The 12,391-nt window shown below is 39.9% G+C and overlaps 1 protein-coding gene across 1 annotated transcript in view; it reads right to left on the bottom strand.

Annotated features, from left to right (window-relative positions):
* The window catches only part of LOC124259333, a 57,662-nt gene extending 55,051 nt beyond the window's left edge, over positions 1 to 2,611 (bottom strand). Inside the window, exons 1-2 of the mRNA XM_046693457.1 lie at positions 2,537 to 2,611; positions 2,362 to 2,433 (exon numbers count right to left, since the gene is read on the bottom strand). Of these exons, the coding sequence (XP_046549413.1) occupies positions 2,362 to 2,418 (57 nt within the window). The 5' untranslated portion in view covers positions 2,419 to 2,433; positions 2,537 to 2,611. The remainder of the gene's footprint in view (positions 1 to 2,361; positions 2,434 to 2,536) is intronic.
* Positions 2,612 to 12,391: the final 9,780 nt, after the last annotated feature.

The raw sequence follows: 12,391 nt of genomic DNA, 5'->3' as shown, positions 1-12,391 counted from the left end.
AGCCTAAATCACCCTCGTGGCGGGGATAATAAATCCAAAGATAATTTCTATGACATTAAGTCTCATTGTGTAAAGTGTTGTGTCTTTGTAAATAAACAGGAATCCGTGACATCCAGAACACAACGTCTATGAAAGTTAAGAAAATATAACAATAACGTGATCGCCACAACCACGGGCAAAGGGGAAGGATAACAACTATATACTGTTATCCTTCCTTACTCCCCCAACTTCTAAATGCCTCTAGAAGAGGTCACACACTATGGGTTCACCTGAACAAACACGGGGACATATGGTAGGCAAGAAAGATAATTGCATCTGAGATTCAATGTCACAATACATTTGAAAACGTGGCATGATGGAGTTTTTCTGAACTAAATAATCAAGCCCTTGTTATACAGGGCCGGTGGGGTAGTCTAGTGGTTAAAGCGTTGGCTCGTCACGCCGTTCGATTCCCCACATGGGTACAATGTGTACAAGCCCGTTTCTGGTGTCCCCCGCCGTGATATTGCTGGAATGTTGCTAAAAGCGGCGTAAGACCATACTCACTCACTCACTCACCTTGTTGTACTGAACTCATAATTGCATACACGCATGACTCACATTGCGTGGAAATTGCGATCCTCCACGTACCTGTTCAATGCCGTTTATCTTCTCTTTCAACTCTTCAAAGGTTTCATTGATGTGTCTGACATAGCATGCTTTGTCCACCGAATTTCTCATGGCAACAAGTTGCTGAAATATTATAAAATTGACGTCAAGATACCAACGAGTAACAATTTGGCATGTAGATATCAAGACAACGCAAGTGAGTGATCAACGTCACAGTGCCTTCCTCACAAATACAGTTTACTTTTCTGTTACTGGGAACCAGTTTTACCCAGGAATCCTATGGTGTTAGTAATGAATACCATGCCAGTGAGTAGTATATTTATACTTTCAGCTCATGGAAAGGGACGTTAACGCTGTAAGTGTTTTAACGTTAGTTTTAAGCTTGTAGACAAAAATACCAAATACTCTGGAGAAAAGATTTCATGTTGCTGAAAAGGTCTTCCCCGATATGTGAAGACAGCAATAGAGAAAGACGTTCTTCTCTATTTCTATGGTTAAGACGACCTGTCAACCTTGATAATCCATGGGGCGGTGGGGTAGCCTAGTGGTTAAAGCGTCCGCTCGTCACGCCGAAGACCGGGTTCGAATCCCCACATGGGTACAATGTGTGAAGCCCATTTCTGGTGTCCCCCGCCGTGATATTGCTGAAATATTGCTAAAAGCGGCGTAAAACCATACTCACTCACTCACTGATAATCCATACTTGACTAGAGACATAAGTGTCAAAGCAATGATCATCAGTGTTTAAACACACAGGGGGAGCATGGCTTATAAATCCATTTTACAGATGTTACTGTGAATATAAGTTCTAAATTGTACGTTAAAGGCACAATGTCAAACAATTTCGACAATATTTTGGCCTATACTATATATATTGGGGCATATCCACTCACTTTACCTTCCCACTGGTGCAATAAGACTTTTTATCCTTAACGACTTGCCTGAAATCGATAATTGAAACTTCGAGGCGAATAATTTCCAAAAAGAGAACACTTGCTCCGTACATCGAAAACTGTCGCACGCGGTGTTGTCGGTGTTTGCTGAACTGGTTTCAAAGACGAGTTTTGCGTAGGATATTCGTAAAGAACGCTCGGGCATAACTCTATGGAGTTCGCTTGAAATAATGTTCGGCCGGTAGAGGGCGCGAGAGCCTATTTAATGCAACGTTGCATTAATTAATTCGAACGCTTTAATCTAACATTGCAATCTAAATTCGTAATCATTATTGGAATAAATTATATGGTGGCTTCGCTGAGGGCTGATAGTTAGCATTATTGAGAGAAATGCATTAATTTATTTTTAGAGAAATATGGTGTGATATAGTGCCTTTAACTTTGACACAAATTTCGGATGTAAACACTCAAACTTTTAAGTTTAGGCATTTAGTGTATAAAGCTAAATACCCTGGAAAACACGTGGAGGTTGGTTGTCTCATGGAAAGAGTCAGGTGCATTGTCTGGTTTGTGGGACTGCAGCTCAATGATGTCATCTCCGATTGCCACGTTCAGCAGCATTGTCGTATCCCCGTAGGTCGCGCTGATATTTCTCCACTGCAAATATATCAATTGATTGTCGTTTAGAGCTGGACTCAACAATATTATTGAAAATATATTGGCAACAGGCAAAAGGTGCACCACAGACTGCTTTTTAGTTGAGAGAGGTTGGATTTAATGAACAATCTGTCACTGTCATATAATGTCGATATAACTTCGATCTAATTTTTCCTGACCATATTTCACAGAGCAAACCTACCTCATACGCAGCTGCAGAAGACAAGACGAACATTAAACTCATCAGAAGCATCGCCATTGAGAAGGATTTAGACTGAAACATGAAATTATTACACAATACTAAACGAACGTGAGATGAAAAACGGTACGAGAATAGATAGGTGTTTTCATTCTAAAGCAAAGGAGCTGAAACTGACCTTTTCAGTGTGGATGCACCAATTCTTGAATGTTGCTTCAGTGTGTGGCCGCCGTATCTGACAAGCAGTGTTACTTACCGGTATTTATATGCGATCTGTTAGACTCGTTATCCGTATACAACAGTCAAACATCCAATCACATTTGATGAAGTGAGGCCACGTGACTTGCACATGGTGATCGCACATCAGTCAATCACAGGAACAACCAATGACTGTTCAGACATCTAAAGCGTTCGCTCGTCACGCAGAATCCCCGTGTTGAATCCCCACATGGGTACAATGTGTGGAGCCCATTTCTGGTGTCCCCCGACGTGATATTACTAGAATATTGATAAAATCAGCGTAAACCCTCACTCACTCACTCACTCACTCATTCAGACACCTTTGTTGGTTCCCATTTCCCCACCAGTGAGCGGTTCTTCGAAATGTTCTCTTCTTGTATTCGATACTATGCTTCTGTTAGCGTGCCCGTAATCGGTTTTCTCTGTTCCAAGACAAAGTACATTATTTTACAATGCACATTTTGAGAACACACTTCCGTTATTATATCACAGTGATTCGTGTGTGTCATGAATTCACTCTTCACCATGTACACTACGTCAAGACGGATGTACGTTTAACATGAAATCACTATATACATATGTATATGCCTCAAATGTAACCGGTCTAACCCGTGCAATGTAGAAATAGTTCCACATTCAGACAGGCAGAAACTGAAGGACATATGTAAGGGCAACTTTTCACCAACAGCTTCTGTCAAGTTTACTGACATAACATAGAGGCATGGCCTCGGTGAACAGGGATGAATTCACTATGTTCTGAGGCGTAGACAATTGATGTGTCAGTGTATGGCCACAACCCACCCGGGTATATTTTATATGACATAAAACATGTGTAAATCCGGGTGGGAAGCAATGTCCACAGCATGTAGTCCCTATGATCCCTAGTATGGTAACCTAACCAATCCTGCTGGCGATGTCTAAGCCCATATATATCGTATTGTTTCCAAATAGTCAGAAAGATTCAATATTCAATAACTAGTTTTAAACCATAGTTGTTCTTCTGTACTACGGTGAAAGTTTATATCTGAAATTTTCGAGAAACTGACCAACCTGATCAAGTCACAATACTACCGAGGTGACCTAAATTAAACACTTACTTTTACATGACATTAAAATAACATCCATTGCATTGAAGACACAAACGAAATTGTGGTTCGGTACCAATTAAACACGCATCTCTACTGTTATAATAGTGTTTGGAAAGACCGTACTGGGGACGACCTTACATGTCTGATCTAAACACAAACTGTTGAATAATAAAGTATTTGTTAAGTTACAGTCGAATAATGGTATAAAACCTTGTCTGTTTATGCACATCCCAGTTTGAATCTCAACTTGCTTTGTAGGAGCATGAATTGTTTCCTTTGTCCCATCTGAACACGATACCCGTAGAAAATATCTTCTTTGAAGTGTTCAATAAAACATAAGACCAGATTGACATAGGCGCTTCCAAAATATATCCGTTGAGTATCAATGGTAGTTATCTAGACGACATTTATTTTATTTTTCTTGCTTCTATTCAAGCTACGTCCTTGAGAATGTTTACTTTAGACATAATGCTTGATAGCCTAAGCGAATACATTTTGTTAAACGTGTTAAGCAAACTGTCTTCATCGTGCTGTGAACACAGATCGGCATGTTGCTGAGGAGTCGTAATCGCGTTCACCCTTTGAGTAAATAGAATATGCAAGTGTGTAACCCATCCAAGTGTGTGAGAGTGTATGATAAGAAAACAGATCTTCTCCTTGTGATGAAAAGGACCCAAAAAAAGATTTCACAGGTTTATGTGTGTATTGTGTAAAAGAGTGACATAGGTCACATCTAGACTGTTACAGGTAACACTGTCCAGAGGACTAAGTTAACATATCTTTTTAGCTGAAAACAGTAGTAATGGTTGTTTGCATGGGTTTACCTGTGATCGATATGTCCGATATGGCTCGATTACGTTCCTGTTGGTAATAGGATAAAATAAGTTTTTAAAGTTATATTTTCAGAACAATTCGCAGAAGAGTTTTGGCCAATAAGAGGAATGTGCAATAAAAGGCTGTCGTTTCAGGCGAGGCTAAAACAAACCAATAAGCTCATCCCAGATCAGTTATCGGACTTTTCGTTTTTGTGACTTATTATCCATATAATATCCATATGTTAATATCTACCATGCGCCGTTTTTACTTCTGTTTTCAAATTTGATTTCTTTTGTGAAACATTTGTTAAAATATAACATTATTTCAACCATATGTTTTCAGTTTTCTCAAATTACTTCTGTAATTAATCTGAAATTAAATCTGTAATATTTTGTCAGTTAATGTGTCTGTCGACAGAGATTCTAACTTGCTTTGTTTAACTCTCAACCAATAAGATTTTTGTTGTGCACCATTAATGTATTATTCTGTAACATAATACTTGGCGTTTCGTACAGTTTAGAAGTTCAACCAAATTTAACAAGATATGACACTCATTTGCTGATATATATTTATTCATTTTCTCATATACAGCAAATGTTTACAGTTGATTTCGTGTTCTGTCTGTAGCATTGCGTAGATCGATTCTCATGCTGTTGATCACTGGTTTGTTTGATCCAGACTCGATTAATCAGCATCCAAAACTGTGTTCCATTGGAGATATTGCTTGTGTTGAGATCAAACGATATCTCCTAGGAGATATCGTTTTGACAGTAGATTTTGTACCATGCCCTGACAATGCTGTGGCGCCATGATCTTGATGACATCACAATGATATGACATAGCTGCACTACACGTCTAATGGTAACACCGTGTTCAGAGATGTACATTTTTTAGTGAAAGCTTATGAAGAGTAATATTGGATGATGAATAGAATCTCACCCTCGTGTGTACTGATATCAATTATATCAACTCGTGTTGCTGTAATTGATATCGGTAGACACTTGGCTGAGATTCCCTATTTTCAGACCGCTGCCTTATGGCTGGAATATTGCTGAGTGCGGCTTTAAACAACAACCAACCACTCCGTCTGTAGCAACAGATTCCTCAGACTTATGCGATCTGGGAACCCTATTCGTGGCTAAAATGGAATCTTCTGTATAGGATAATCGCTTGAAAATACCACTCCTTAAACCGCAAAATAATAACAATATGCACTAACCATTGGTATTTGATTTGAGAAGATTTCAAATAGCTTCACACCGCTCTTGCTCAGAAACTGTTCGGTCAAGGTTACTACATTTAAGGCCTCAGTAAAACTTTCACAAAGTTCCATGGTAGCCACGTGGAGGAAATACTAGTATGCATCAGTGATCTAGACTCGATTTGTTTGCAAACAACACCGTACAGCTGTAAAGACAAAAGACAAAGTAAGAATTGTACAATGGACTCTGCTTTTAGCAGAGATTTCTTATGGATGTAGAAAGAGTTTTGTCGCTACAATATGAACATTGCAATCCCCATAAGCTTAAGTTGATCTTGTTCATGGTTTTGTATTGCTTGAAATGTCCACCAAACGTACTTGGCATACTTGTCTGTGCCCCTGGCTTTGTATCTTGTCTGTGCCCTTGGCTTTGTATCTAGTCTTTGCCCTTGGCTTTGTATCTTGTCTGTGCCCTTGGCTTTGTATCTTGTCTGTGCCCTTGGCTTTGCATCTTGTCTGTGCCCTTGGCTTTGTATCTTGTCTGTGCCCTTGGCTTTGCATCTTGTCTTTGCCCTTGGCTTTGTATCTTGTCTGTGCCCTTGGCTTTGTATCTAGTCTGTGCCCTTGGCTTTGTATCTTGTCTGTGCCCTTGGCTTTGTATCTTGTCTGTGCCCTTGGCTTTGTATCTTGTCTGTGCCCTTGGCTTTGTATCTTGTCTGTGCCCTTGGCTTTGTATCTTGTCTGTGCCCTTGGCTTTGTATCTTGTCTGTGCCCTTGGCTTTGTATCATGTCTGTGCCGCTGGTTTTGTATCTTGTCTGTGCCCTTGGCTTTGTATCTTGTCTGTGCCGCTGGTTTTGTTCTTCCTGATGGCATGACACTCCACCGGGAGCACATACCCTCTGAAGAACTGGGTAATGCAGAATGGCTTTGTATCTTGTCTGTGCCCTTGGCTTTGTATCTACTCTGTGCCCTTGGCTTTGTATCTTGTCTGTGCCCTTGGCTTTGCATCTTGTCTGTGCCCTTGGCTTTGTATCTTGTCTGTGCCCTTGGCTTTGTATCTAGTCTGTGCCCTTGGCTTTGTATCTAGTCTGTGCCCTTGGCTTTATATCTTGTCTGTGCCCTTGGCTTTGTATCTTGCCCTTTGGCTTTGTATCTTGTCTGTGCCCTTGGCTTTGTATCTTGTCTGTGCCCTTGGCTTTGTATCTTGTCTGTGCCCTTGGCTTTGTATCTTGTCTGTGCCCTTGGCTTTGTATCTTGTCTGTGCCCTTGGCTTTGTATCTTGTCTGTGCCCTTGGCTTTGTATCTTGTCTGTGCCCTTGGCTTTGTATCTGTGCCCTTGGCTTTGTATCTAGTCTGTGCCCTTGGCTTTGTATCTAGTCTGTGCCCTTGGCTTTTGGCTTTATATCTTGTCTGTGCCCTTGGCTTTGTATCTTGTCTGTGCCCTTGGCTTTGTATCTTGTCTGTGCCCTTGGCTTTGTATCTTGTCTGTGCCGCTGGTTTTGTCCTTCCTGATGGCATGACACTCCACCGGGAGCACATACCTTCTGAAGAACTGGGTAATGCAGAATGGCTTTGTATCTTGTCTGTGCCCTTGGCTTTGTATCTACTCTGTGCCGTTGGCTTTGTATCTTGTCTGTGCCCCTGGCTTTGCATCTTGTCTGTGCCCTTGGCTTTGTATCTTGTCTGTGCCCTTGGCTTTGCATCTTGTCTGTGCCCTTGGCTTTGTATCTTGTCTTTGCCCTCGGCTTTGAATGTAGTCTGTGCCCTTGGCTTTGTATCTAGTCTGTGCCCTTGGCTTTGTATCTAGTCTGTGCCCTTGGCTTTGTATCTTGTCTGTGCCCTTGGCTTTGTATCTTGTCCGTGCCCTTGGCTTTGTATCTTGTCTGTGCCCTTTGCTTTGTATCTTGTCTGTGCCGCTGGTTTTGTCCTTCCTGATGGCATGACACTCCACCGGGAGCACATACCTTCTGAAGAACTGGGTAATGCAGAATGCCGCAGTGTTGGGGAGTCTACATATCCACTGCTCTTTGTTAGTTCGTCTCGGCAGCACTTTCTTGGAGAAGTCCCATTTGCTGTCTTGGCTGCGTCTAGAGGGGGCAAGGGCCGTGAGCTGATGATGAACCAGCCGGACTGTGCCAGGATCATTATGCTAATATTTGTATAGCACAAATATCCAGCTCAGCTGCTCAAACGCCAAATCGTATTATCAATCTCAACTCCTGAGGATCATACAACTCTTGTAGCCACTAGGCGCACCAAGGCAACGCGGCTTTCCCATCCTTACGAGGTACCCATTCACAGCTGGGTGGACTGGGACACATAGTCACAGTGCTTTGTCCAAGTTTACTGCACTTTGCTGTACCGGCAACTAGGTGTTTGCACGCATTCATGTGGCCACCATCGGGTCATGTATCAACGGATTCATGGGTTCCTTTAAGTGCACAGGGTTGTGTCCTGTACACTAGGGGTTGTGACAACACTGGAAGAGTCTGCACACAAAGCTGACTCCAAGGTTTTTACACCAGGACACAGGTGGGCTCGATCCTGGCACCTCAAGTTCCCCGTATCTCTAGCATGGCGTCTAGACAGCTCGCCCACCACGCCCTCCGATCACCCGAACACGCTTTGCTGCATTCATCTATTTTGATCGTAAATGTTAATACGTTTGACTGCTTTTCGACTGCACCGCTATACGTACATGTATATTTAAACTTTTCAAAGATATTTGATCTTAATCTGTATGTTAATCTGTAAATAGTTTATAGATTGCACTTCTCTACCTACATGTACGCTTTGTCGATTTGTAATGTGATGTAGAATATGTGTTCATATATGTTACAATCTGAAGTCTATCTCCTCTTCTTCAACCGCAGAGAGACCCTGTACAAACTGCGCAGTTGTAAGTAACAATGAGACAGTGTAGCGTCAGTTGTGTAACGGTGTCTAGTCACATACAAGAAACATTATATTCTGAAACAGTAACCTCTGGGTCAGACAATATTTACAAACTGCCGTTAGATGTACCCCTCTTTATACAGTTTGTAAATATTGTCTGCTGTTTGGTTGAGAATAAAAACACACATGTGAACCAGGTGCAAGTTATGTAATGAAGGAATGACATCATCCATAAATTTTAGCTGTATGTCAACATTTTACAAATAAATAAATTTTACCTGTCACACGAAATTCAAAACCCTTTTCTCCTTCTTGATCGATATTAATTTGTCTTATCGTTTATTCAAGAAGCACACATGCACTTACCATTTTCGTGATACTACAGTATGATACAGTGTGCGAAATAGCCATTGGCCCGTTAGTCCGTGGCTAGTAAAAATCCCTTCGGGCCAATAAATCTCCACGGTCACTGACCCGACTGGCTAGTGAATTTTCATGGGGTCTGTTTGTAAATTGATCGCTCTCTCCGACTTGTTAAGTTAATATACTTTTAAATCAAGCAAGATTATGGCCTGATAAAAATGTTCATCATACAAGCAGTTTAATGATGAAACACGTGTCTACCTTCAAATTTCGGGCTAGTGAATTATTTTGTGGGCTAGTAACTTTCAAGCATAACTAGCCCGACTGGCAAGTTATATTTGGAAACTGTTTCGCAAACTGGTATGATATTTTGATAAGCTGTCGAGGGTATTTATGCATTTCTTAACCTGTCGAGGGATTAGCTAGTAAGTGAATCCACATTACATGCATTTGCTCATGTGTCACAGTAACCGTTTGAGGAAGGTTAAGCAACAGACAAACATAAAAAACATTATGTTTTTCTAATTCGTCTCACACATTCTTTTTAGCCATATGGTTACAGCCTTATTGTTTTCGAGCCCTGAAGATCCGGGTTAGAACTGATCTTCAGTAACCCATGCTTGTCGTAAGAGGCGGCTAAGGTATCGGGTTGTCAGGCTCGCTGACTTGGTTGACATATGTCATCGTGTACCAATTGCGTAGATCGATGCTCCTGCTGTTGAAACACTGGATTGTCTGGTCCAGACTCGAATTTTTACAGACCGACGCCATAAAGCTGCAATGTTGCTGAGTGCGGCATAGTACTAAACTCACGCACTCATAAGTCATGAGATAGCCCGTCATTGTTATCGTATTTTACTGTGCCAGTACATGCTACAGGTTTACTATTGCTTTGTGCTCTGTTCAGCCAAAAAACCCAAATGAAACAAAAGTTTCTAAAGGGAGGGTTTCGTCGTTGTGTGAATTAAACACGTGTATTATGAGTAATTTCTTGCCACTGTCAAGGACATAACTGATACATATATACTCAACAAAAAAGCCAAGGACCACCCCAATATTAAATATTTAAGTATTATATGGATCATAATATGAACTATTAAAAAAACTTTTGAAAATTGGGTGGTCCTTAACTTGTTTTTTGTTGACTATATGTTTTGGACCACCATTGATCATAACATGAACAATTAAATACTTTAATATTGAAAATTGGGTGGTCCTTAACTTGATTTTTGTTGACTATATGTTTTGGACCACCATTGATCATAACATGAACAATTAAATACTTTAATATTGAAAATTGGGTGGTCCTTAACTTGTTTTTTGTTGACTATATGTTTTGGACCACCATTGATCATAACATGAACAATTTAATACTTTAATATTGAAAATTGGGTGGTCCTTAACTTGTTTTTTGTTGACTATATGTTTTGGACCACCATTGATCATAACATGAACAATTTAATACTTTAATATTGAAAATTGGGAGGTCCTTAACTTGTTTTTTGTTGACTATATGTTTTGGACCACCATTGATCATAACATGAACAATTGACTATATGTTTTGGACCACCATTGATCATAACATGAACAATTTAATACTTTAATATTGAAAATTGTGTGGTCGTTAACTTGTTTTTTCTGTTGAGTATATGTTTTGGATCACCTATTGTCCATGGTTTTACACATGTTTAATCCTTTTTACCTGTCCATACCATATGTTAATCTTGAACTCTACGATTTCCTTGTATTTTGAAAATACAAAACACCAAAATGTTACCTTTAATCGCACAGCCTGCTTATTGTGTATTGTTACACATTTCGTAATAGACAAAGGAGTGAGTGAGTGAATGACTCAATATGAAGTCGGGGGACACCCGAAATGGGCTTCACACATTGTACCCATGTGGGGAATCGAACCCGGGTCTTCAGCGTGACGAGCGGACGCTTTAATCATTAAGTTACCCCACCGCCCAGTATACAATGGAGCTATCGTAAACTGGTTTTCATGTTGTATAACGTAAAAATATGAAACCATTTCGATTACACCGGTCGAGATTCTGTTTTAACACGTGGATCAATGCAGCCACCTGACTGTGGACTAGAATCTAAATCCATATACATTTAGTAAGTATTTTACATTCCGCGTGTATGACATGTATCCTTTGACCTACATGTGACTTGATCTGACATTAAATTATGAAACCAATACACCGACACACACACACGTGGGGTGGTGGGGTAGCCTAGTGGTTAAAGCGTTCGCAATGGTGAAGCGCATTTCATGTGTCTCCTGCCGTGATATTGCTGAAATATTGCTAAGAGCGGAGTAAAACCATACTCACTCACTCTCACACACGTATACTAACATTGAATAATATTGACAATATAATGTCCAACAAACACGATGTTTACATGTTTTACGTTCAGCTATACTGCCTTGAAACGTTGGTTTGTATGCTTAAATATAGGCACAATTGAATCTGCCAATTATCTCATGCAATGACATGAAATTCAATTAATATAAAAACAGGAAAACTGCGAGTTAAAAGGGTAGTAGATATGACTATCTGTAATTTACGTGGGCCTACGAACCCTTTCAATATAATTTCATGAAACTGACATGACATTCAGTTAATATAAAAACAGGAAAGCTTCAAAGGAGAGATTGCTGCTTGGCGACAGGCAGATAGCAAATTAAACCAGTGAGTGTATGTTCTATAATGTTAAATTCATCTTGGGTTGTTTTCATGTAAATTCTGTGCTAAACACATCTGTTTGAAATAGATGTGGAAAATGCTTATGAATGCAACTGTCGTGCTAGGTGGCGTGTGTTAACGGCGTTTAAAATGCACCTATAAAGCATGCAATTTCAATTCAAAGTTGTAGCTTAATAAAGCATGCAAAACGTAATAGTACCAGTAAAGCATATTATTCATAGAAATGTACGTTTATTGCTACTTGTTTGTAAGCGTAACTCGTGCAATGTCTATATAAATATTATATTTGTTTTTTATTGCATAAACACTGTGTGTCAATGGTGGCCTTTCATGTGGCAATTTCTACATTCCAAATACGTCCTTGTCCTGAAAAGTTCTTTCAATTTGAAAGCTGTGGACAATAAACATCCAAAATCAACAACTTGCGTAAGATGAGAAAACAAATATGTATAGCCTTTGAATACATTACGATTAGTGAGCGTGGGAAATACTTTAACGTGATATCGACGAAATTACAGCCATATCGTGACGAGATAAATTTAAACAGTGACAACACCCCAACATTTTGACATACAACATCATGTTAGCGAAGTACAGGAGACAAATGAATACAAAATATATAATATTTATGAACTGTATAAAATCATATTGTCAAAGAACAGTAAAATAACTAGATTATCACATATTTAACTATTAACTAGCTCAAGGACAA

Source organism: Haliotis rubra, unplaced genomic scaffold, assembly GCF_003918875.1.
Source record: "Haliotis rubra isolate DU_JTF1 unplaced genomic scaffold, ASM391887v1 Scf718, whole genome shotgun sequence".
Classification (NCBI taxonomy): Eukaryota; Metazoa; Mollusca; class Gastropoda; order Lepetellida; family Haliotidae; genus Haliotis; species Haliotis rubra.
This window is presented reverse-complemented; position numbering and strand designations above follow the sequence as displayed.